Source organism: Chelon labrosus (assembly GCF_963514085.1).
Source record: "Chelon labrosus genome assembly, chromosome: 6".
Lineage (NCBI taxonomy): Eukaryota > Metazoa > Chordata > Actinopteri > Mugiliformes > Mugilidae > Chelon > Chelon labrosus.
The window spans coordinates 23,263,144-23,289,622 of NC_140342.1; the positions used below are offsets into that span (position 1 = coordinate 23,263,144).

The 26,479-nt window shown below is 46.2% G+C and overlaps 1 protein-coding gene across 1 annotated transcript in view; it reads left to right on the plus strand.

Moving 5' to 3' along the window:
* Positions 1-26,479, plus strand: part of svilb (supervillin b) — a 37,320-nt gene that overhangs the window by 8,346 nt on the left and 2,495 nt on the right. Inside the window, exons 8-40 of the mRNA XM_084546190.1 lie at positions 1,419-2,762; positions 3,194-3,364; positions 3,547-3,584; positions 3,685-3,746; positions 3,920-4,056; positions 4,222-4,317; positions 6,047-6,323; positions 7,440-7,508; positions 8,536-9,283; positions 11,736-12,252; positions 12,931-13,066; positions 15,116-15,172; positions 16,331-16,408; positions 16,888-17,035; positions 17,698-17,793; positions 17,998-18,078; positions 18,369-18,546; positions 18,638-18,816; positions 19,054-19,209; positions 19,722-19,858; positions 20,190-20,337; positions 20,434-20,579; positions 21,813-21,988; positions 22,116-22,263; positions 22,544-22,823; positions 22,915-23,066; positions 23,167-23,272; positions 23,668-23,875; positions 23,951-24,084; positions 24,217-24,372; positions 24,539-24,682; positions 25,634-25,755; positions 25,898-26,053. Coding sequence (XP_084402316.1) covers positions 1,419-2,762; positions 3,194-3,364; positions 3,547-3,584; positions 3,685-3,746; positions 3,920-4,056; positions 4,222-4,317; positions 6,047-6,323; positions 7,440-7,508; positions 8,536-9,283; positions 11,736-12,252; positions 12,931-13,066; positions 15,116-15,172; positions 16,331-16,408; positions 16,888-17,035; positions 17,698-17,793; positions 17,998-18,078; positions 18,369-18,546; positions 18,638-18,816; positions 19,054-19,209; positions 19,722-19,858; positions 20,190-20,337; positions 20,434-20,579; positions 21,813-21,988; positions 22,116-22,263; positions 22,544-22,823; positions 22,915-23,066; positions 23,167-23,272; positions 23,668-23,875; positions 23,951-24,084; positions 24,217-24,372; positions 24,539-24,682; positions 25,634-25,755; positions 25,898-26,053 — 6,781 coding nt within the window. The remainder of the gene's footprint in view (positions 1-1,418; positions 2,763-3,193; positions 3,365-3,546; positions 3,585-3,684; positions 3,747-3,919; positions 4,057-4,221; positions 4,318-6,046; positions 6,324-7,439; positions 7,509-8,535; positions 9,284-11,735; positions 12,253-12,930; positions 13,067-15,115; positions 15,173-16,330; positions 16,409-16,887; positions 17,036-17,697; positions 17,794-17,997; positions 18,079-18,368; positions 18,547-18,637; positions 18,817-19,053; positions 19,210-19,721; positions 19,859-20,189; positions 20,338-20,433; positions 20,580-21,812; positions 21,989-22,115; positions 22,264-22,543; positions 22,824-22,914; positions 23,067-23,166; positions 23,273-23,667; positions 23,876-23,950; positions 24,085-24,216; positions 24,373-24,538; positions 24,683-25,633; positions 25,756-25,897; positions 26,054-26,479) is intronic.

Genomic DNA, 26,479 nt, shown 5'->3' on the forward strand with positions numbered 1-26,479 from the left:
TTGTCCTGATCCAATCTTAAATACACAAAATGAAGGCGTTTCTTATCTTACTTGTGTTCTCCTAGCTCATGTGTGCACCATGCCGCTGTAGCAAGTACAGTAAATAGGGCTGGCAAAGCTAATGGAGTGTAAAGAGTCTCCAGGAATGTAAAGAGTCTCCAGGAATGTAAAGAGTCTCCAGGAAACTCTTTTCTTCTTTTAAACGCAGCATTCAGTGCTTGTTGTTGTTGTTGTTTCGGCGTCGCCTCTAGAGAATCTCTGGAGAATCAGTAGTATTGAATGACAATCTCCCACTACCACCTCGCCAAGCATCCACCTTGCATAATTTATAAATTGCTGTCTTACTGATTTCATTTTCCAGAGTAAAGTACTTCCACACGGCAGACATGTTTAGTCACGTGATTTGGTTCTTTGACGTCAGCCAGGCCCCGTTAAAACAGAACAGAAAGAAGACGTTTTGACACTACCGGCATGGCGGTTTTGGTTTATGGCAGACATAAAATAAATGACTGTGTTTACATGGTCTTTAGTATCCCGATTTTGATCGGGATTTTGAAGTATCCCGTTTTTGTGTTTGTCCATGTAAACAGCATATCCCGAATTCAGAAATCGGGTTATGCCCATTTCCCGATTTCAAGAAACCCGGTTTTGCCACCTGGAGTACTCCGATAGAAGCCGGGATACTGGAGCATGTATACACCTTATCCCGGTCTCTGACGGCTGCCCACTGTCTGCGCAGGCGCGAGTGACGCCAGTGACGCACCAGATATACAATCAACATGGCGGCAACGAGAACTTCTAACTTTTGGAGCGACGAAGAGACTGAATTTTGCCTTAAAATAATGAAAGAACTCAACATAACTACGTGTTTAGATGGCAGAAAACACAGAAATGCCGACATATTCAAGTCTGTTGCGGAAAAGCTACGTGATGCTGGTTTTCCACCTCGCACTGTTGAACAAGTTAGGTCGCGTTGGAAAACATTGAAAAAGACGTAACACGCGCATGCGCAGATAGGATGCGGTGATCAGAAAACGGGTTTCTGGCATTTATCATGCATACAGGGATATGAATAACCGGGTTTCTCTGTGTTCCATGTGAACACCATATCCCGGATAAGCCTCAAAACCGGAATACTAAAGACCACGTAAACGCAGTCAATGACTCCAAAAGATCAGGCTTGGTTGATGCCTGATACCGATCCGATCATTTAAAAAAAGTCTGGATCTGGACATCCCTAGTTTGGATATACAATACAAGATTTTTTGAGTGGAGCACTACTGTAACGATCTATTTGGATAGTATGACTTTTTTGTATCATGGAGAAAAGTATGATCTATGTACTTTAGATGACTTTTTACAGGGTCATAAGTCTTGAACTGGAAACTCAGTGTCCCTTATGCATTCCTTTCCTAAAGAATCCGAGTAAGGGAACGATTGCCCAGGGATGAAACTGTCCAGAGGCCCCCTGACTGGAGTCCAGACAGGCACCAGGCTAACAGACACCGTACTCAGGGTACCGCTGCTCAGTATACACCACAGCACTCAGAACCCACCCAACAAAGGACTGTCCCCCAGCCTCAGCCCAGCCCAGGCCACCAACCTGCTCACGGGCAAACAGCCTACGCTCCCTCCAGCTCTGAGTACCAACACTCCGGTCCTGCTGTGGACTCGCAGCCCTATTTGGCCATGACGGCAAAACTTTCTGGACCTTCTGAAGCACAACAACGAAGAAGAGTGAGTGCCGACCAAATCTATGCCGCCCAAAGGGAGGCAAGATTAGAGGCAAGGCAGGCCCTGAAGGAAGAGGCCCATACAGAGGGCCTGCTAAAGAGCAGGAAAGCTGTGTTGCCCTCAGAGATTCGCAGAAGGGAAAAGAGCGTGGATGACACTCAAAGAGGCCGGTATGAAGACATGGACTGGCAGAACAGCCCAGAACAGAGGAGGGCGAGTCGAGGCGAGGAAGACTGGGATCGGGAGAGACCAAGGGAGAGGGGGAGGGACAGAACTGTCGAGAAAATCAGAGAAAGGGTGAGAGAGCAGATCTCCAGCCATGACGGCCCAGAAGAGAAAATATCTAGATCTATGCAGCCTTCCCACCCGTCTGCACGCCAGCAGCCTAGGCAGCATCAACCATCAGAGCCTTTGTATCATCAAGAGCCCCAAATTCAGCATCAAGAGCCCCTCACGCAGCAACAGCACGAACCCAGAAAGAGACAGTCTGCCGCTCAGATTCAACAGCAAGATCCTCAAAGGCAGCATCAGTACGAACCCTCGAGACAGCCACAGGAGAGTCAAAGACAACAGCAGTCTCAAAGGCAGCAGGAGTACAGGTTGCAAAGACAGGAGCCTCCAAGTCAGCAGCAAGACTCCCAAAGAAAACATCAGCACCCCCAGCTAGATGAAGGCTTTCAGCCTCAGAGGCAGCAGCAGCAGCAGGACCCACTGGCGCAACAGAGGTCTGACTCAGCCGTCTACCTCCAGAAAGGCCCCTCTCTGCTTCAAGGCAAACACAGAAACACGGAGGTGAGCGGAGGGCCGAAACACAAGATACGAACCCGCTCCATGTCAGATATAGGTATAAGCCAGCACTCGGCCATGTATCGCATGGAGAGAGCAGCTGCCGGCAGAGAGGCAGCATCCAGGGCTGTCCTTCCTCCGGGGATGGCTAACGGCGGGGAGATGGGAACCCTGGACACAAGGGTGTCAGTAGCACAGCTCCGACACTCTTATCTGGAGAATGCCAACCGGAAACCTGAGTTGTAGGTCCACTGGCATGGTCTCTGTGTTGCATCGCTAAGTAATTGTCTAACAGTGCATTAAAAAGCTGTGTTGGGCCAAGAAACCAAGCTGATGTGTGTCATTCTGTGGCATGATATGTGTCACGGTGCAGTGTTTATTGCAGTGTTTGCAAATTTAGTCTTTGAGCTTAATTTACTCGCACAAGTTAACATAATTTTTTGCAAATTATCCTTAGACAGTTGTCTGCTGCTGCATGTTAACATTAATTAGGGGCTCTTCAAAGTCAGGCTGCAGTTTGTTTGTGCTCAGCTTGTGCAACAATATCAGTGTTTGAGTTGAAAATGTTAAACCGCTAAAACGACATCGAAACCAACCATCATTAATATTATTTTACTTCTCCTCTTCGTTGTCCTCGTCAATCTTTCCAATCTGATCCGCCGCCCCCCAAAAGCGAGACTACTAAAGTAGATCTCTCGGCTATGGAGGTAGATCCAGCTAGCAACGGCGACCGGGACAGGGGTGCTCGGAGGCCTCGACGCTACTTCACCCCGGGGGACAGTCGCATGTCGGAGAGGTTTAGGACCCAGCCCATCACCTCTGCAGAGCGTCTAGAGTCTGATAGGTACAGACGCACTCTGTGGCAATCTGCAGGAGCTTGTTGGAATGATTCTGTTTGCAAAGAAAAAGTGCACAGAGTTGGATGTCAGAGCACGGTCCTATGTTGGGGCTCACATCATGATCGCATGTGGTCAATTTAAAAAAAAAAAAAAGCTGATTCTTAATGTGTGTTGATGTTCTCTGCAGGTCCCGTCTAAGCCCATCACAACTACAGGATGCTGAGGGTAAGTACAGCCTGTTGCAAACTGTATGTGCACAGTTTTCGTAAGACATTTGCCCAGAGCTGATGAAATGGAACAAGATTCTCTATTTTTTAATCCTTAGATGCGGAAAAATTGGACGAGAGAGCTAAGATGAGTGTGGCTGCCAAGAGGTCTCTCTTCAGGGTAAACTTCCTGCTTTGTGTACATTTACATCACAACACACGATTAATATGGTGAACATTTTGGCTCAGATTTACGGATACGTTTGTCTAATTTCAGGTGCCATATTTTATACCCGATTGTGCTTAAACACTGAAACACTGAGGTACTTTTGTTTTCTTGACTTATTGTTCCAGGAGCTGGAAAGAACATCAGAGGGAAATGTCCCCAAACCACGATCGCGAAACGCTGCCATAGAACGACGTCTGAGAAAAGTTCAGGACCGCTCACACACCCAACCAGTCACCAACAAGGAGGTAGTCAGCGCCTCGAGGTAATTCTTCGTTTAGCTTATTTAGCTGAGTTTTCCTCCTCTCCTATCTTTTTTCCCCCCATGTCTCTCCTGCTTTGCCACACCCCTCAGACACTTCTGTCAACATTGCATTTTCTACATGTCACTTTTGTTTTCCTTCTGTGCCACCTTTTCTCCGCTTTTAAGTGATCCTGCCACATCGTCACAACCTGTCAGCGTCCATATGAATGTAAATCGCGTCCCCAGCCCGCCGGTGGCGAGCACAAGCATGACGAGCATCAGGTTGGCTGGCTGCTTTCCTATATGTGCATGTTCTTAAATTACACTATGTGGCCTTGCTTCATATGTTTTGCATGCATGAAAACTTAAAGAAGGTAATGATCTGGGTTCAGGGAAAACATGAGACTGACCTCAGTTTGATAAGGAGAGATCGAGAATGAACATTTATTGAGGAAATATAAGCACGAACGGTGTTATAGAGCTAAAACTCAGATGATGAAGGTAGATAGGGACAGAAGTTTAGATGCTGGTGGTGGTGGAGAAGGAGGTAAAGTTTGCAGGTGGCTGAAGGAGACCTCTGATAAAGGCTGGATGACCACGGAGAGGTGGAGAAGGGTCAGGGGTATGATTAGCTGGGAGACGGCAGGCAGACAGTTCACTGGAGGAAAGTAGTGACGTAGCAGCTGAGGACGGACAGATTTTGACAGCGTGGGGAAATGGAAAACACGAGGGAATCGAGCGAGAGGAGGACAGATCGCGAGGAGAACTTCCTTATTGAACTTTCGCCTAAGCTTCATTAAGATTTGCACCAATTAATTTACTATTAAATCCTCTGGCAATTGCTCTTCGTTACTAAAGCATCAAACAATTAAAAGATTCAGAATTAAACTTTATGTTGTAATGTGTAGCAGGGAGTTAGGACCCAAATGCAGACACACACCAGGAATTAAGGGTGTTTATAATAATAAAGACTAACAGCAAAGGTGACAGAAGGTGCTGCAGAGTGTAGCAGGTTAGCCCAACCTGAAAACTGGGACAAAGACGTGGCTATATATACAGAAAGACTAACAAGGCACAGGTGAGACCACTGAGGGAGAAACCAGTCATGTAATCAAAGGAGGGAAAGCACAGACAGGAAGTAAAACAAGACACAAAGCACAGAGGAAGAAACTTTCAAAATAAAAACAGGAAACACTGAAAAGTAATTACAGAAAATGTTAAAAAGTCAATACCCTGACACCACAGGCTTCACACAAAATGTTCCCTGTAGTATAATGAACCAACAGAAACTTGCCTGCCTCTGTGAATTCAACAGCGAGCAGATCTCCGTCTCCCTCTCCTGGCTGCAGTGCCCACATGCTCATCCAGCTCACTTTACCTCGTTATTTCTGCCAACCCCGTACGTTCTGCTTCCTAGCGGCTTGTACCTTATACGGGAAGGAAGCCGCTGTTTACACAATAAGTCATTGAGAACTTTCCATGTCCAGTTTCCAAGCGTTCCCTCTTTGCAGGGTTTCTCACATGCAAGTCACGAATCGCGGTGAAGAAATAGGTGCCGTATCTTGAGGAAAGGTCAGAGGTTGAGCCACTTAAAGCCCCCCTGCGCGTCTGAGGTCACGTGTCTTGCAGGTTGTTTACAAGGCCCCAGGTTTAAATCAGCACACTGCTGCCAGATCGTCACAACTATCTGACATATGTGATCTACTTACGTCCCTGTGCCTGTAATCTTACACAGTCGTCACAGTTATTTATCACTGAGGAATTTGCATGCACATTCATTTGTTTGACTACATTAACATTTACGACATTAAGACTTCATATAATGAGACAGGTTACAGCTGCAGCCATCTTTAGCGTTATAAAATCTTTATATATCTCATATTTTAAGTCTTAGATACAAACAATATCAAGTTTCTGCTCCTATAGACTCCTATAGTGGCTTTTTATCCGTCACTTCAGGAAATAAAAATGCCCCAGTCTTAAAGATAAGTATTTTATTCTCTGCCCTCAGCGTTCAGCCTGGCTCTGCAGTCCCGGAGCAGGAGAAGGAGACCCAGGAGCACCAGAAACCAGCCCAGGCCCCCAGCGCTGGGAAAGATCCAGGCGGCCCGGAGCCCCTCTCGGACGAGCCCGACCTTTCCGCTCTCAGTTTGTCTGAGAAGATGGCGCTGTTCAACCGCCTCGCCCAGCCCACGGGCAAACCCGAGGGGACTCGAGGGGACACCCGTCAGCGTAGAGCCAACGCCCGCTTTCAGACTCAGCCCATCACCCAGGAAGAGGTGCAGCAGGTAACATGCTTTAACCTCTCGTCATGCTCAGTTTAACCACAAAATAGTTTTAGCAGATGACGAGCCAAAGTTGAAAGACACAGACTGTTGTACTGTAGTGATCTTAAAATGAACTAACTTAATTACTTTCTCTGATTTAGTGACCCACACCCCATCACACATTACTATAATATATCTCAGCGGCACGTAGTTAAAAGTAAAAATGGCAGCAGATATTTCCCCCTCACACCTAAATTACATCTTTAATCCCTTCAGACTAAAATTATAAATGTCCGCTAACTCATTCCTGATGAGAATTCACAATTTAGAGAACGTAATGTCATTATATTCCCCTAATTTATTATCTAAGCTATAATTTCACCCACTCACAAACCATCCACTATTAATCACAATGTTAATTTTAATGGCGTTAACTGCGGTCTCTTGGTCTGAGACACATTTCCTCTCTTTTTGTACTGATCTTCACGGCATCCATCCTGAACTGCCACACAGCATAAACAAGACAGGAAAGACTTAAAGGGAGTAAATAACTAGAACATGTACAGTGTCCCAGTACTTAGGATGGATCTTTTTCTAACAGGGTAGAACATGACAGGACAGATGTGGAGAAGGTAGCGTACGGACCACGTAGCGTCTAGATGTCCTTAAGAGCCCCTCAGCTGCAGACAATTCACTTCCAGGTCACTAACACTCACGACAGAGAGTAGTTTCATTGCACACCGATTTCCCTCTGGTGCTTTGTGGATGGATGACATGGATCTCCATGCAGCTGGATGACTCTTACATACCACACAATAAAAAGAAAGGTCAAAGAGCGTACAGTATATGCTGCTTCTTATTTAATACATTCGCCTTTTAGATTCTCAGGTCATTTAGGTCGTTATTTTCTTTCCTGTTCATCGAGCTGTTTTCAATTTTACGCAACACTGGACTCACTTCAATCTGTTACCTGCCTTGTTTTTTTACATTTATATTTATTGACTTCTTCTTTTTTGTTATCTGAGATGTTAATACTTCTAGAACTGACAATAAAGCACTTTGACTTTGACCTCTAAAGGGAAACTATTCCCTGAAATGAAAGCAGGCAGTCATAGTCAATAACTGGTGTCCACACAGGAAGCTGAGCCGGCAGTAACCTCTGCGGCGGTGTGTAACGGCGACTTAGAAGCCAATCAGGGAGAACATGTAAGACACCGGAGCTGTGTTTGCATCAGACCGCCTTCGATTGATCTGACTGTTCCCGCTAGCGGCCGGTGTTTGTGCACTGATACGGTAGTGGTGGCTTTTAACGCTGAGCTTAGTGGCGGTCGGGAATAAACATGGTCGTGCCTCAGTGTTTCCTTTTTGTCGGTAGCTGCTTCTGTGACGTGCTTGTCCGCTGCATTGTAAGCATGGGATATCTGACTCGTTAGTTTATTCGAAGTGAGTAAACTAACATACTTATCTGGGGAATGTGGATGCGTTGTCTCTGGAGCTGTATATTGACTGTACGCAAAGCCCAACGACGGTCAATAACAGACGTGGAACTGCAACAGAAATCTGTTTGTGGTAGTTTGTTGTGGACTTTGAGCATCTTGCAGATAACTGCATATTCCAAACTAAATTACAGCCATACATGAACTATACAGGAGCAGCTGGAGGGAGGGATGAGTCACATTTAACCTAATATCAACTTAAATGTTATGTTTATCTAGCATTATTTGTCCTTCTCCATCAAATTTGATCTTTGCAGCTAAATGAAATCATATCTAAGGTGTTTTGTGTACCATCTAGCTTGAGTTTAGCTCATATTATTAGCTCTAAGGGCTAACCACAGTAATAGTGGGTGTTTTTTGTTCCATTCATTTAATTTAAATAAAACAAACGCTACTAAAAGTTGCATCCAGCTGTGGTTTCGTGAGCCAACTACTGTTTTGTGTTTTTCATCAATCCGCTCTCACCCGTCCTTCTTTATTCTTCTCTCCATCATCCATTTGTCTGGCACCACACACCTTCGTCTGTATTTCATCCACACATGCTTCTGTTAATGTCTAAGTTCCCTGCGTCATTCATATTTAATCTTTCCTTCTCCTCACCAATCCATCTGCTCCTTTCCTTCCTCTTTCCCTCTACTTTATCCATCCATCCTCCCTCCATATCAGTCCGTCCAGCTCTCCTGTTGTCGTCTTTCCTCTGTCCACACTTTCTAACATGACCCCTGCTGTCCTTGCAGCTGAAAAGTGGAGGCGAGATCAAACTGGAGCCCCTGTCAGCCTCCTTGGTTCGATCCGTGGCGGCCGTCACCTCCCGGGCCTCCGTCACCACGGTAACCGCGGCGCCAGGCAGCGGCGGCAGCGCCGGGGATGGCGACGGTCTCCAGGCGGGCAAGTCCACCGCCGTCCCCTACGTCCCTGCCCAACAACAGGCTTCCAGCGGCGCAAACGTCCACCAGGAGAGGGCGCTGAGGTACTTCTCCATGACCCAGAGCAGGGACCCAGGCCAACAGGAGAGTGAGCTCAACTCCTCCTCTCGCTTCCCCGAGAGCCGAGAGAGAGTAGGGGCCCCTCCTGCTCCCACATCCTCCACTGGTCACAGGCAGCAGCAAGGGGAGGGGGTGGAGGAAAGCTGGAGAGAGCGGCAAGAGGACGAGGTTGGAGGGAGACAGCAGGGAGGAGCCAGGGAAGACATCCAGGGCGGCAGCATTAAGGGTAAGCTGCACTCAGACGACAGGCAGCAGCATCCCCAGCCTCAGCACGCTGCCGAGCCGTCTTTGTGGAGGGGCGAGTCAGAGCCTCTGCCCAGCTGGAGAGCCGCAGACTCCCAGGAGAGCAGGGAGAGAGCAGACGGAGGCGGAGGAGGAGGAGGAGGAGGAGGAGGAGGAAGAGGAAAAGGAAGCCACCTGAGGGAGGCTGCAGCCGCTCACGGTTCCTCCACACAGGAGCAGGAGAGAAGCAGTGGCCGGAGCCAGGCGGTCATCTCAGGTAGGAGGCTTCTCTTGGTGACTTAGACAAAACAAGAGATGTTGGAGAGTCAGGTGGAAGAAGAATGAGGAGGTGGAAATAGCCGAGAAATAAAAAAAAAAATAAAAAAATGCAGTGGACAAAAGAAAAGAGAGAAAGGAAGTGACAAAAAAAGAAGAAGTGTCTAGGGAAGGGGCTGTTCTCATTATCTTCACCGTCTCATGCAGCATGCTCCCACGCATGATTGCTTTCTGCCGGCTGCACACACACACTTGTCCCAGCTGGGGGTATTTGATTTGGCTGATACAGAGAAGAGAGAGGGAGAGAGAGAGAGGCGTCTGAGGCAGCATCTAATTAGCATATTTTTCCATGAATTTACCTCGTGGCTGTCTTTGTCTGGAAAGAGGAAGCCCTTTCCTGACACACTGTTTGTCAGCTAACAAACACCAATGATTTGCAGATCGAAGTGTGTTGGTGTGTGTGTGTGTGTGTGTGTGTGTGCGCTCACTGTCACGGCCTATAAAGAGGCTGTGGTGTCCGTGCACCAGATTACTTATTGCCTGTGGGTTAGCTGCAGCTCACACTACAGTAAATAACGGGGCCTGACCTGTTTTTTATGTGTTAACGCCGAGCGTGTCCAGGGGTGGTCTTTTCCCAACGCATGCACACGAACGGAGCGCGGCGAGATGAAAGCTTTCAGGGAGAGAGTGCACGACGATTGTCCGGCACTTGAATGAAGCAGGTAGAGGACGGCGAGGACACAATGGACGCCTTGTCTGCAGGCCAAAGTCTTGTTTAGTTCCGCATGGGTAAATCCTGTCTGAAGTCTTTTATATTATCGCATCATGAGGCCTGAGAACTTGTACCACTTCCCTCAGGACACATCATTACATGCAATAACATCCTTGAACAAAAAAAAAAAGTCTTAAGCCTCAAAGGTGGTCCCCTTCAGTGTGTCTTTTTGGACAAAATATTGTCTTTACAGTGGATTTAATACATATAATATACACACAACACGCTCTGTATGGCATTATTGATATTTTGCCTTAAAAAAAGCTTTTGCACGTGTGCATACAAACGATTTATGGATGAATACTGGTTACACAGAGGAGAATAAGGCCATCTACTATATTATGGTGGTATATTGTGTGATCCAGGCATATATTTCAACATGTTAGTGTATAAAAGCTCCAAAATGGCCGTATTAGGATAGACACTTTTCCTGTAGAGGGCCACAGGGAGCTGGAGCCTACCCCAACTGACACAGGGAAAGAGGTGGGATTCACCCTGGACAGGTCGATAGTCTAATTGTCTCCCCTAAAGCAGTGGTTCCCAAACTTTTCACAGCCCGTACCAGTTCAGACATTTGACCCCCCTACTCTCATGCACTTCAGACTCCTCATCGCTGTCCGTGGCTATGCTAAGCAAGCAGCTTCGCTAGCCACATCTGCACTGCTTCTAGCATCCCGGTCAAAGTTAGATATAGAAGTTGAGGAATAGCCTGGGTTGTTGTCGCTGGCACGTGCATCTTCGCCTGTGGGCTGACTGGTGGTAGCAGTTGAGGTCTCTCTAGAAGGGCAATCTATCCGTTTTAGCCATTTATCCATTTTTGGCGGCCTAGTTTACCTCAGACTGATGACTTGACAGCTCAAATGACAGAAAGTTATCAGAATTGTTGACGACATAATTTAAAGACCCAATCAAGAACAAGATTTGCTTGTTTCTGGGACAATAACTGTAGCGAGTATAGCTATATCATCAGGAGATTTGCACCTGCCCACCAATCACAGACATTTCAGGGAATCGGCGTCTTTCTTATTTAGGTGACCCAGCGCTATAGCTACATTAGCAGCAAACTGATACATAGCTTCAAAGCCAGCTGTCCTACAATCCAGCTATTAACATAACTGACTCACATGAAAAACAAGTCTTTTCATTTACCATTTAGGTGGAGAATCAGAAAATGAGAAAACAACCTATTATCCGTTTTTTCAGTTTCATAATGTAATCAGGCTGAGTTCAGAACCAACTCTTTCACGTACCCCCTACGTCACTTTGCGTACCCCTGGGGGTACACGTACCCCAGATTGGGAATCACTGCTCTAAAGTGTCGCATGTTGCAGTGACATGCTACTGTATCTTAAAGTGGAAGCGAAATAGAAACACTAATTAGGTATTTCCTTCAACATCCGACTCTAGTATTTCAAATTTAGCTTCCCTGAATCACTCTCATCTAACAAAAGGTCTCTTTACGCTCACATTACCGCCCACACGCCGCTTTAAAAACTAGACTGGCATCTCTTTGACTCCCCTGTTAGTAGGACACGCGGATTTACACATTCAAGGTTAACCTCAGCAGAACTTCTCAGCGTTACATGTCTTTTTTTTTTTTCTCACTTTCATAGCCGCAATGGCTCTGGAGTTCTGCTGACCTAATTGTAAATATATATTTGTGTTATTTATGTCCTTTCAGATTTGCCGGATCATTCTGCATCACTGAGGCCGCTGGTAGCTAAAGTATCATCCAGGACAGCGTCTCACGTTTCGAGCAGCGTGCAGCAGCAGCAAACAGTCAGCCAGCCTCCACAGACTCTTCCCAAAACCTTCACACAGCAGCCTCCTCTGACCCAACCCAAGCCTGCGTCATACGTCCAGCCCCAGCCGTACTCCCAGCCCCCGCCGACCTACCCCAAGCCTTTCACTCACTCGCCGCAGACCCAGCCCAAACCTCAGGGATTCGTCCAGCCTCTCCCCAAGCCTTTCCCGCAGACAGCACCGCAGCCTCAGCCCAAGCCCCAGCAGGCTCCGCAGACACCCCCCAAACCTCAGTCCTTCCCCCACGCCCTGGTCAAGTCCCACTCCCTGCCCCTGGACCACAGCGAGGACTTCAGCAGGCACAGCGTCCACTCTGGAGAGCTGCTTTCCCCCACTGACTCCGGGGACCAACTCTCTGACGGCATGTCCTCCAAACAGATGTCCATCAGGGAGAGGTGAGGCAAACTGCTAGAAAAGGTCTCAAAAGCTGCACTACTCAGCCTCGATTTCATTCACAAATCCAGGATCCAGTCGGAGCTTGGCACCTTCACAAGGTGAAAAGTGAGATCACACACTCGCACAGATTTGTGCTGACTGAGTCAAAAGCCAGCATCTCAATGAATCTGCCATGTTTGACAGAATCAGACAGGAAGTCGCTGCTTGTCCTTTCACCGCAGCATATAGGTTCATTTACATCTCTGAAGGAGAGATTCACTTTTAGCATCACCGTTTTTCTCCTCTGAGATTCAGCAGGTTCCTCCTAATGCCCTGGTTTCTGCCCTGTCCACTCTCGAGCAGCTGCCGAGATGATGACACACTTTCCTTTACCCCTCAGCCATCCTTTATCAGCGCTCCTCATGCAGTCTGCAGAGGCCTCTTTTTAACAGAGGGGAAGAAATCTATGACCTGGTTTTTCATCCTTGAACAGTTTTTTTTCTTATGACCTTGTTGGAAATAATGGAAACGCTTATATATGTCAGGGTTTTCTGTTCCTCATCAGCTACCACTGCAAGGCATCATCTTTAAACCAGGCTTTCCCGTCTTTTATTAACATTTTTAATCTAGCTGTACGGTTTCCTGGTCGTTAAAGCGTACGCTTGGTTGTAAACAGAATCTCTGTTGTCTTATGTCAGAGTGGCACTGCTGAAGAAGAGCGGCGAGGAGGACTGGAGGAACAGGATCAACAAGAAACAGGAAGCGGTTCAAGTGGCGTCCACGGAGGAGCAGACTCAGGTGTGGACGGAGACGGAGCAGACCTCCGAGAAGAAGGTCAGTCTTTACTTATAACAAACATCTTCTAACAAATGATTAGTTTATGATGTACACTTTTTCCTGTGTTACTAATATAACCTTTTACCTAGGAAGGTCTACCACTTTGCATCGCTTTCTTTCAGATTTGTAGAGAATAACTTCTTTCTACTCTTTTTACCTGGTATACTTTCATTTACAGTGACCCGTTAGGTAAAATTAAGTCTTCTTTGCCACGTTCCCTCTCATGTAAACACAGTTGACTGATTATATTCGCGTCACAGCCACAAACTAAATGAGCTAGCTGTGTTCCTGTCTTTAGTGATGGCTTGTCGTCCAGCTCTCTTGACTCTTCTGTGTCACAAAGGGGTAGCAGGGGTTGGGAGTTACGGACCCAAATGCAGGACTTCAGGAGGCAGGAGTAGGCGAAAGATAAGGTTTTAATTAACAAAAAAAAGAAACAAACTTACAAAAAAAAAAAACAAAGGTGCTGCTGACGAGGCAGGAAATCCAAAGAACAAACAAAAATCAAAAACACTATGAAACTACGACATGGCATGAAAAACTCTAACATGAACAAAAGCTATGGCAAGATACATGGACAACGTGAAACAGTATGACGTGGAAACAAGCAGTAACAAGCAGTAACGTGGAACATGAGAAACAAGCAGTATGACGCGACAGGGACAAAGGGGAAGGCAGGGCTATATCTACACACAAGGAGCAGGGGTGACAAGACACAGGTGAAGCAAATCAAGAATTAACACAAGGTGAAAGCAATGATCTAATCAAAAGAAAACATGGAATAAGAAAACAGGAAATTCAAAACTTAACAAAATAAAACAGGAAACAGAAAACCTAAACACTAAACCATGACTATGAAAAACCAAGACTTAACAAAATACAACAGAAAATCCAAGAGACTAAACCCGTGACTGAGAAAAGACATGACGGAAAGACATGACGGAACTAAACAGAAACCATGACAGAAACTAAACCATGATGAAAGACATGACAGAAAACCAAGAACGAAAGACATGACAGAAAACGTGACAACATGACAGAAAACCAAGAATGGAGGACATGACAGAAAACATGACAAAACATGACAGAACCTAAACCATGAAAGACATGACGAAAGACATGACATGGAACCCAAACAGGAAAACCAGACCTTAACAAAATAAAACAGGAAATCGAACAGAAAACATGACAAAACGTGACATTCTGCAGCTATTTTGGTTTCTACATCACTATAAACAAAACAGCGAGGGCTCGAGAATACAGATCAAATGGATTAAAACGTCCTGAAGATGTTGCTAGTTTGTCCTGCAGGTGGATGTTGCTGTAAATCTAATGTTGTCTGAAATCTCTGCTGCACTATGAAGTGTGGCAAAAATCCATTTTGATATTCACTTTATACATTTGGTGTTTCCAGGGGCCTCTGCTCTACAGCTCTAGATGTTGTTCAGAAACATTACTCTGCTAGGTTTTACTACATTTCTACTCCCTACCCTTCATGTTTCACCATGCCAGCTCCCCTCCTCAACTCTTTTAGTTAAGCGCTGCTTTCATTTCATCATTTCATCATTTCATTCCCTTTAGCCTATGTGTTGTCTGAGCTCAGTGGCACTCTGCTTGTAGAATTAAGAATCGGGTGTGTTGGGAATAAACTCTCCTCCTTTATGAACTCGAGAAAGCCTCAAGCTGAGTTTTACTACAGAGATAATAACTTTAAAAGCTTATTTGACAGAAAGAATCTCTTAAATGTATTTATATGCATCTCTGCTGCTTTAAACAGCAGCTAGAATTTAATTTATAAGCTCAAAGAGCCTTTGATTTCAGGATTTAGGACTCAGCCACTTTAAAGGACCTCTTTCCTGCAGCTCATCTACTTCACATTAGTATTCTGTGGGGTGAAACTGCCTGCTTAAACCCTGGATGGTAATCCTCCAGGCAGCTTCACCCCTAAACCCATTAGCAACAATGGCCGCCACCAAACCTCAAGCCCCCTCCTCCCTACCCGTCTCTCCCTCTGACCGAGCACTTCCCCTGTGTTTAACCCCTCAGGAGGAGAGGGTGGTCGTACAAGACTATTCCGCTGTGTCTGTGTCTGAACAGCTGTGGGTAAGACCCGATGGCAGCCAATCAGCTTCGTGTGACGCCCGTGTCGTCCAATCACAGCGTTGTTTGGATGTTGTGTGAGGCTGTTTGTGTCGCTCCCCCTGAATTTCTCAGCAATTTCTAGTTAAAATGCTCACAAACCATAAAAATACTGCATGTGGCGCTTGATTAGAGGCTGAATTTGTCCTGTTAAAGGGAGTCACATCTTCTAAAAGTAAAGATTTTCTTTAGTACGTTTTAAGACCAACTTTTACTCACTGCGCTTCAAGCTCGGTTTAAGCTGTGTGTTTCTAATATGAGGCTTTCTGTGTCTGTCTCAACTTACAAATCACCAGGGTCACTTCCTGCTGCTGCTTCCTCACTAACAGTTAAAAAAAATGTATAAAAAATGCTCCTTGAAAAAAAGCAGATTAGCGTTGTTTACAGATTAGCTGCGCCCCCAGTTTCTGGCCTTCTCTCCTTCAGATCCATCCCTCCTTGGCACCTGTTCAGACCTGGTATCAATATGCGTCCTGTGTGATCCAAACACAAGCGGGCAGCTCTAAGTATGTGTCTCCGCAAGCTTCTCGAGACGCAGCTGTTATCTCAAAACAGTGGATCACTGTTTACTGCTGTTTCAGAACCAATAACGCTGGGATATGATATAAACCGTAATGACCCATTAACATATTTATTTATTGACCTCCGCACCTGATGCATGCCGATACCATTCTTTCTGAGGGAATTACACATAATCTACTCATATTCATTCATTTTAATTGTCAGGTTATCATTGTTTAGCTTTATTTCATATTTTAATCTGTAAACAGCTTTGAGGACAGAGACCAGACAACACTTTTGGGGCTTTTTCTTTTTCTGGAGATTTTTCAAAATACCGTTTTTTTCTGAATGAATGCGGCAAAACTCAAGTAGGCGGACTATCAGTGTGGCAGGGACGCATTTTGTCTTCACACTGCTAAAAGACTGTGGTCACAGGTGGCCCCAGACCACCTCCAGATGTGGTCGAATGCTGTACACCTGTGATCAGATCTCTCTGGGCGCGTGTTAATACCAGGTCCGGACAGTTCCCTCGTCTTCCTTCATCTCGCACGTGCGTTGTTTCTCCTCCCGCTTCCTCCTTTTCTTTTTCCTTCACTTTTCTATCCACCTCTACATCCTCAGGAACCTGTCTTCTCTTCCACCTATTCTCCTCCTATCTCCCTCGGTCAAAAGTGTCAGTACATTGACCATCATAGCCAGGTAAGGACGTGCACCTGGCACGCTCGAATGGGCTGCATGTACTTTTTTTGCTTGGTTTGCAGCCGTGAGCCGCGTGGAGGATGCTTTTATTTGGTTACGACAACTCGGGAAGGAATTCAGTGTGCAGCCGTCACTTCTACTGAGGAGTAAAGTAGTCTTTGCGTTCCTAGCATGCTTGAATGCATCTAATCTCTTTATATCTGCTTGGTTTGATACTGTCACTACATGAATAATTGCTCCCGAGGGAACAAAGTGGTGACATGAAGCTACAGTGAAGCTGTGTGAGAGGAGATGTACAGTATATGATGTGTCTGGAAGCTTGTTTTGACTTGTTAGAAATAAGCCTGACGAATTAAAGCTGTCACTTAGCCCTCATCCTGCAGATGCCGTTGCCTTGCATGCAGGACTTGGAGCTTTGACTTTATTACAACCTTGCGCAGTTTGATGATTTTTGCTCGATTTTGTCCCGTCCGCGCCAGAAGATGGGAGAGGACATCGATGCGCAGATGACCATTGAGGAGAGGAAACAGATGATCTCGACCCGTGAGGAGGCCTGGAAGACGAAGGGCAGAGGAGCAGCCAATGACTCGACCCAGTACACAGTGGCTGCACGCATGGTCAAGAAAGGTCAGAGCACAAGCTGCCATCTTAAAAAAAAAAAAAAAAAAGCTTCTGGATGAAAATAAATCAGAAAGTAAGGCTGCAGCAGAGAATTCATTCAATTAGAAGTGTCTCCACAGAAAGCTGTGCACCTCATAAACAGCTAAACGTCTTCTTCACCTCCACTAAGTGATAGAGGTTTCAGGTTATCGTAAAAAATTACACTTTTCTGATACCTGCACTAGTCTGAGAGCTGAAATGTAGCACAAACATATCCTTGATGTCTTTTTTTGACTTTTTTTTGGTAACTTGGGTTTTGATTGTGGCCGATGCTGCAGAAACAAATCTCACTGAGCAGAAATGCTCATAAAAAGCATCTGTTGAGAGTCAAGTTCATCTTCAGAGCTCTGCCCGGTGGTTCTCTCAACAAGAACAAAGCTATCTGCATTTACTATATAAATAAACTGAGTAAACACCAGAGTACATCCAGGTTTAAATACCACTTACTGACCAAGCACACAGATGATTCAGAGAGCCCTCCTCCACTCTCCACTCCCATTTTAATAGGAGATTTAGAAACTAATATGTTAACTATGACAGCCCTGTTTAAATATCATACAAATACTGATTATGACTTATCTCTGCAGTGTTTTTTTGTCTTATCTCTCATGAATTATTTCTCTCCACAGGCCTGGCAGCCTCCTCCTCAGTTATCAGCCCCATCCTGTCACCAGTCTCCACCAAACTCAAGAGCAGCACGCCTGCTGTCAACAAACCACAAGAGGGTGAGACAGATTTACGAGTCCTGTGTGACCACTGCAAGCTCAGCGAAAGAAATCCCAGTTAGAGGGTTTACTATTAGTTTACTATTTTAACAGACGGATTTAGAGATGCTTTGTGTATTTCTGCTTCAGGGGAATTAAATAACAACTAATGAACTAATTGTTGTAGGTAGGTTAAGATCATTTAATCTTAAATTTCATCTCCAGAAATTGAGGCCAGGCCCGACATGGAATCAGATAAGAAACTAGACAAGTTGGAGAGCTTCTTGGGACGCCTGAATAGCAAAGGTGAGTACTTCCGTTCTGACTTACAGCACCATTAACCCCCTCCATCCTAGAGGTCACCTGTGCTATCTGATATCTGCTAGTTACATCTGTCCACTTAATTTGCAGTTTTAATTATTGTGGAAGTGAAAATATCAGGTTTTCTTGGCCTTTGAAACAAGATGATAAGTTGAATTTTGTCCTCGAAGTTCTGCTAATTGTGTTTTGAAAGTTTATAGGATTAACATATATATTTGTAATGTGCAAAAGTATAGATGTTTATTGATCCGGTTGTGCGTCCCTTGTTTATTCAGTGGCAGGTTTGCAGGAAACCACCATAACAGTGACTGAGAAGGCAGTGAAGGAAGTGATGAAGCTGGATGACGAGATCTTCTCCAAGTTCTACAAACGCGTGACTGAATTTCCACGCATGCCCACCAGGATCGAGATCAGCGAGGACTTTGACAGCATCTTCGGTTCTTCGGGTCCCAAGTAAGAAAATACTAGCACCCGTGGATCCATCGTCTGGATCATTGTCCGTCCCTACCTTTTAACATCGGACACCTGTCCTCTCCCCGTCCAGGCTGACTTCGGCCATGGTGAAGCACAAGCGCTCCGTTCGTCCGTCCAGGAACGTCCAGGCCTCCAGAAACCCGCTGAAGATGCTGGCAGCGCGAGAGGACATCCGACACGAGTACACAGAGCAGAGACTGAACGTGGCACAGCTGGAGAGCAAGAGGATGAAGGCTGAGAAGACCGAGCGTAAGGACGACAGCACGAGTTTAGCCCTCTGGGTGTTTAGCAACAAGCGATGTGTCGCTGGTAGTTAAAAATCCCAGCGCCCACATCCACCTCTTTTATTTAGTAAACAGCACAAATTAACATTCATTCCTTGCAGCAGTGTTTACAACAGGGATTTTAAAATTTAATGGAGCGGTTATTTTTCCACAGCCCTGCAGCTCTGTGTTCTTATGAAGTGCGGTCTCTTTCTCGTTCCAGTGACTAAGAGCTCCGAGTACTCTGAGGCCGCTCTGGCAGGTCTGGCCAGCAAAGAAAACTTCAGCAGCGTGAGTCTGCGCAACGTCAACATCTCGGAGCAGATGTCCAACAACAGCGCGGTGCCGTATAAGAACCTCATGCTGATGCAGATCAAAGGTAAGAACTCTTTGTGTCTCTCTTTCGGCCTTAATTTCGGCCTTTGCTGCCACTTCCTTTACTTCCAGGATTTAAACATCATAATGGGTTCGTTAAACCAGAATCTGTTTATGATTAAACTTCTGTTTCTTTTATGGAAAAAAATACATACACAGGAAAACAAAAGACTAAGCATGATATTTAAAGGAGTAGTTCTATATTTAGGGGACCGTTTCTGGATTTGGAGCTGTTGCCAGGCAACCAGTAGGGGATTCAGAGAAATTTCAGCTCCCGGCCAAGAAATAGTCTGACCCATAACTGCCCAGAAAAAAAAGGAAATATGCTGATTTTTTTAATGGATTAATCACAACAAATAGATGAATTAGTGACCTTTTCAGGTGCTATGCTAGCTGTCCTCTGTGTTTCCTGTCTTCATGCTAAGCTAAGCTAACTGTAGCCATGTATATTTATCTGACAAATACTAATTAGCTTTCGTTTAGCTTTACACACGAAATTCTGAATCGATTTCGCAGGTCGTCGTCACGTTCAGACCAGATTAGTGGAGCCCAGGGCGTCTTCTCTGAACAGCGGCGACTGCTTCCTGTTGGTCACTCCGGAGCACTGCTTTGTCTGGATAGGAGAGTTCTCAAACGTCATAGAGAAGGCTAAGGCAAGTATCTTCAGTAGATCTCCCGCTACAGTATTGGCGTCTGAACAAAGATGATTCACTGATGACACGGCCATCGTGCAGCCATCTGTGCTCCTCGTCAAACACATGCTTTCAGCCTCTTCCTTTCCCCCCACAGGAGCTCCGTCTAGACACTTTCTAATAGACGTTTGTTTTTTCTACTCCGCCTCCTTGTTCTGTACTGTTTATTCATCTTATCATGCACAGCCCAGCAACTGTCAATCAAGCTTTGCCTTCAGAGTCTCACTCAGTTTCTAAATTTATCTCAGATCTAATTAAAGTCTGACGGGAAGACTTTGTTTCCTCCCTTTAGGCCACTGATTTGGCCACATTCATCCAGGCGAACAAGGACATGGGCTGCAGGGCGGAGCAGTTGCAGACTATCCAAGAGGGGGTCAACCCTCAGGGTCCGGATATGCAGCAGTTCTGGACGATCCTAGGTGGACACATGGCGTACCAGCGTAAGAGCTTTTTCTGGATGATTCTGATCCACGACACGACGTTTCCTTTGATAAATGGTTTGTTTTATGATATCTTTACGTCTCTTTGTGCCGTAGCGGCGGGTCCGCCAGAGGAGGATGAGCAGTTTGAGAATGCCATCGTGGAAACCAACTGTATCTTCAGACTGCTGGATGATAAACTGGTTCCTGACGATGAGGAGTGGGGGAAGGTCCCTCGCTGCTCCCTGCTGGAGCCCAAGGAGGTGAATGTGACTTTATGTCTATCCACAAAAGCCTCTTTACATCCTTCGCTTAATAACATTCATATATCAACATAAAACGTGTGCTCTCGTAGTTTTAATCAGTCTTAGCTTCTGGTTGCATGTGAGGGAGTCACTTTTTATCCGAATGCAAAGCAGCAAGTTGTCATTGTCATTTAAGATCTGAATATAAAAAGGTTTTAGCTTATTTTTTTTTATTTTTGGAGGGTCCTTCCCATCAAAGCTGGTCTTAATTTGTTGCTTAGCAACAGCAGGTGCCATGATGAGCACCTCCTACGTCCATCTGCGCACTGGTGCTGCAGAAAAAAGGAAATGGGTTCAGGACACTGGGGCTAAGATCAAGAAGAACGCTGCAGTTACACTTGTTTTAAATATGTTAACTATGAAGTATCCAACCTGGAGGCCTGAATGTTACCCTGAATTCCCAATAGCTGGTCTGGAATCGCTGCATTAGGAACTGATTATGCTCTGAAGAAGATCGTTTGGGTGATGGACAGAAGAGTAATAGGCGGTTTAGACTCTTGAAGCTACGGCGACAGTGCAGAGCCTGCACAGACGCCTAGCGCCGTAACTGACGTGCACCTCCCCAGAAATGTAGAGCTGTGATTGGTTGGCTTGGTAGTAGCGTGTTTCCATTTTGGTATTTGGTATTAAACTGCTTTTTGGCAAAATTTCAATTAAGGGTTAGGGTTAAGGTTAGTGTTTGGGTAGCGTTTTTACAGAGCGAGCCAGACTGACAAGCGCACAAATATAAATGGCTCGCACTGACGCAGGCTGTGTGCGTAAGTTACGGTGTCTATGTTGGTGTCTAAGAGCCTTAACAGGGATGTAGTCATACACATCATCTCAGCCCCATGAAGTTTGAAGTGAACAAAATGTCTCTGATTGGTTGGAGGACTATCTGATTGTGTGCTGAGGTAATATTTTTCTCTGTGTGACTCTTATTACGACAAAAATTGAGGCTATGAGGTATAACATTTTCTAAACTCTCCATTCCTCTATTTAAATGATGTGTAAAATACACAATATGTATGTGTGTGATTATTTTTCAGGTTTTAATGTTTCTATATGTAACTACTTGTTTCAATTATAAATTTATTATGGACTACATAAAGTGGGAAAACTAGAACATATCAGAACTGATCTGCTAATATGTCCACATGCAGCTGTGCAGTGTTGGCTAACAGGGCTGTTTTTGTGCCGTGTGCGCTGCAGGTGTTGGTGTTTGACTTTGGCAGCGAGGTGTACGTGTGGCACGGTAAAGAGGTGACTCTGGCCCAGAGGAAGGTGGCCTTCCAGCTCGCCAAACACCTGTGGAACGGGACGTTTGACTACACCTGCTGTGACATCAACCCTCTGGACCCCGGAGGCTGCAACACACTCATACCAAGGTGAGGTCACTGTACTGTACTGCATTCAATGCCTCGCAGCCTTAACCTAACCAGAAAATATATTTCATATAATATTTTTAAAGCTCTTTGATTTATCAGAGAGTTTTTCTTCCGTGTCCTGCTGCAGGAAGGGTCAGGGACGTCCTGACTGGGCGATATTCGGCAGGCTGACGGAGCACAACGAGACGATCTTGTTCAAGGAGAAGTTCGTGGACTGGACTGAAGCAAAGTCGCCGACAACGAAGGAAGGAGGCGAGCTTATACCCGAGCTGAAGGTACAAATCCAGCTCTCAGTATAACGAGAATAATTCGACAGGTTACACACACAGAGAGAGGCTTCATATGTCTGGTACATCTCCCCATCTGTTTATTAGTTGAGCTGCCACGGTTCATGTTGCCAGGAACAATTAGTCAAACACTGGGACCAAAACAAGAATTAGAGAGCATATGCCTTTAGATTAAGCTCCAAATCATCACAGAGAAGCACGGGGGCACCAGACCGCCGCCTGCTTTACTTTTATTATTATAAATCCTATTTCGCAATCTTTCCCCCAGGAGGCTCCGGGGCGAGAGTGCCGGCCTTATGACGCCACCCTAATGCTGCCCGTCCTCCAGTCGTCCATTTCCACCATTCTGGACGGGGTGAACGTCGGGCGCGGCCACGGCCCCGTGGAGTCAGAAGACCACATGAGGACCCAGGAGATCACCACGGCGTCCGTGGACGTTTGGCACATCCTGGAGTTCGACTACAGCCGCCTGCCACGCCAGAGCATCGGACAGTTCCACGAGGGGGACGCCTACGTGGTCAAGTGGAAGTACATGGTCAACACTTCAGGTTAGAAGGTCCTTCCCCTTAGCACTGATGCCTCACAGCGAGCAGTTAAAACAATAGAATATAACATTTATAATGAGTTTGTGTGTCCCAGTCGGTCGGAGGCAGAACCCCGAGGCGAGGAGCAGCGGACCGGGGAAGGAGAAATGCTGCTACTTCTTCTGGCAGGGCCGGCACTCCACCGTCAGCGAGAAGGGAACGTCAGCACTGATGACGGTGGAGCTGGACGAGGAGAGAGGAGCACAGGTACACGACACCAGGCTTGATGACAGAGACAGCAGTCGTATTTTTGAAATTTTTAGCCCAGCAGGAAATATCCGTCTGACTTGTGCCGCGGGTGTTTCAGGTCCAGGTGCAGCAAGGAAAGGAGCCGCCGTGTTTCCTGCAGTGCTTCAACGGAGGGATGATCGTCCACGCTGGAAAGAGGGAGGAGGAGGAGGAGAACACTCAGAGTAAACGTTTTACATTTTAATTCAGGTTATTTATTCCCAGTTTGGAAGCAGAAATATAAGTAAACATCTTAGTAATTAGTAAATTCATTAATGTTACAGGTGAAAAACTTGCTTTGTTTGGCACTAAAATATTCAAGTAGAGATTCATGATATAAAAAAAGGTTAAATATTCTTAGTTCTTTGCATTTTTTCCTTTATTCTGACTAGAAAACATTAGATCTTTCTAAATTTTAATCATCTTTTGATTAAAATTGTGCCTCTTTCTGGTAAAACATTCATTAATATAAAGGTAAAAGGACATAAACAATCACTGGTGTTGTTACGCTTCTTATTAACTTTGTTGGAACAAACTCCTTCCTATCCGTGACCGTGTTCACCTGCCGCCCTGCGTCCAGGTGAGTGGCGCCTCTACTGCGTGCGGGGCGAGGTGCCGGTGGAGGGCCACCTGCTGGAGGTGGCGTGTCACTGCAGCAGCCTGCGCTCCAGAGCCTCCATGATCCTGCTCAACATCAACAAGGCCATCATCTACCTGTGGCACGGCTGCAAGACGCAGCTGCACACCCGCGGCGTCGGAAACACGGCCGCACTCAAGATCAAAGAGCAGTGAGTTGTTGACGAGGTGTGAGTTTGGTGCGTTTGCACTTGCGTCGGATTAATTTCCCCTCTTGCCGCTTTCAGGTGTCCTCTGGAAGCAGGCCTCCACAGCAGCAGCAAAGTGACCATCCATGAGTGCGACGAGGGAATGGAGCCTCCGGGTTTCTGGGAGGCTCTGGGGAGAAAGGATAGGAAGGCTTATGACTGCATGCTTCAAGGTACGGGAAACACTTGAACTGGGTAGTTTCTTCTTTAAGATACGATTGTGATTACTAAACGAAAATGAAGTGAGCAAGTTATTTAACTGTTGGCTAACCTTGGAAGAGTGACGCTCAGCATCTTTTCATCAGATCCGGGCAGATTCAACTTTACCCCGCGGCTCTTCCAGCTGAGCAGCACATCTGGAGATTTCGTGGCGACCGAGTTCTTCCACCCGTCCAGAGCTCCAGACCTGGTCAGCTCGCTGCCCTTCCTGCAGGAAGACCTGTACAACGCCCCGCAGCCTGGTGAGGCCCGGACACAAACACTCGGACAGACAACCAGAAATCTAACTTAAATATATCACAGAGGAGTTGAGGACGAGAAGAAGGCTGTTAAATTAGCGTGAAACTCTTGGATACTGTAACACTCCCAGAGCAGAGGTAATGTATTGTTCTCTCTCCTCCATTACAGCTCTGTTCCTGGTGGATAACTTCCATGAAGTTTACCTGTGGCAGGGCTGGTGGCCTCAGGACAGCGAGAGCACCGGCTCGGCTCGGATCCGCTGGGACGCGGACAGGAAGTGTGCGATGGAGACCGTCCTGCAGTACTGCAAAGGTGAGGACAGCTACGAGACAGGTGCTACCGAGAAGACTAGAAGCATTTCAAGAGTGTGAATATACGTGACAGGAAGCATAGAAAGGTCAAAGTAATGGAAGTTTTATGCTAAGAAGAAAGCACGTTGCCCAGTGACTCCACTGGACCTGGCATTCACTCATGTGGATGTTACTTAGACATGTAGCACCCACCTAGACCAGACCAGGCACCCCCACCCCATAGCAATGACACTCCTTGATGGCAGCAGCCATCCCCAGCAGGATGCAGCCTGAAGAACAGCACAAGGTGTTGACCTGGCCTCCAAATTCACTAGATCCCAAACTGATCAAGTATCTGTGGGATGATCCACAGAGGTCCCTCCCCTCAAAGGCCCCCCACTAACAACATCCTGGTGCCAGACACCACAGGACACCCTCAGAAGGCCCATGTCCATTCTCTGATGAGTCACAACTGTTTTGGAGGCACAAGGGAGACCTACACAATATTAGGAATTTTTTTAAGTCGGGCCTCTCTGTGAAGATTCTCAGTCATCTAAAAATAAGAATAAAACAAAGACAACTCTCTTTCTCCCTCTAACTCAAGTGAGAGGGTCAATAAAAGCCCCTAGAACACACACTTATGTTCCTAATAAAAACCTAAACTCTCCACAGGAGTCATTTACGGCTTAAGATGCTTTGTTTAAGCTCTGATTTTATTCCTGTCAGCTCCTTATTGAGCTAATATTATCCTGCAGCGTGACCGAATAAAACCACAAGATAGAGATTTTTCAAGCTGCAACAAATTTGTGTAACAATAAAAGTCAGATGAATGTCGGCTAAACGTGTGATCTCTCTTGTTACCTGTCACCAGATCCAGGTGAGGTGGAAATAAGTGGAAACATTAATCACGTCCCCTTATTTTAAATGACACGAGCAATACTCTTAACATTTGTTGTTTGTTTTTCTCCCGCAGAGAAGAACGAGAAGAAGCCTCAGAAGTCGTACCTGATCCACGCCGGTCTGGAGCCGCTCACCTTCACCAACATGTTCCCCAGCTGGGAGCACAGAGAGGACGTGGCTGAGATCACAGAGAGGGTCAGCAACACCACTCAACGCTCCACCGTGCTCGGTGGAATTACACATAAACACGCTCCCAACCACACTGACGGTACTGAAACCATGAGCTCCACAATCTAGTTGTAACGGCCGCATGCTGTGTGCTCTGCCGTGGCTGCAGGAGGCCGAGGTGTGTAACCAGATCATCCTGGTGGAGGACGTGCTGGCCCGGCTCTGTCAGAACACCTTCCCTCTGGCTCAGATGCAGGCCCGGCCGCTCCCAGAGGGAGTCGACCCGCTCCGCCTGGAGATGTACCTGTCCGATCAGGACTTTGAGGTCAGTCCACCGACTCAACCGTTCACTTTAAAGTTTTGTTTGTAACATGCTCTCTCTCAGATGCACAGACTGGAAAAGGTCATTTTATTTTTGAGTTAATTCCAGCCATCCATCCCCAGTCACATGTCTCATCCTAACTCCATCTAACTCTCACTTTTCAGACCAAGTTGTAGGTGGATTCAGGTAAGATGAGCCGCTCGTGTGATTCACCAGCACTGGAGACCTGTCCTATCTCTCGAGCACTGTGTGTGTTTTTCCTCTTTAAACGGACCTGAATAAGCACCCTCGTCTCTCTCTCTCGTCTCTCTCTGGAGTGTGGTGCTGGTCGAGGAGGAGAGGCTGCGCTCGGCTGCACAATCACGTCGGAAAATATCATCCCGATAGAACGTCACAGCTTTAGACGGACCTTTATATCAGCCACAGAGA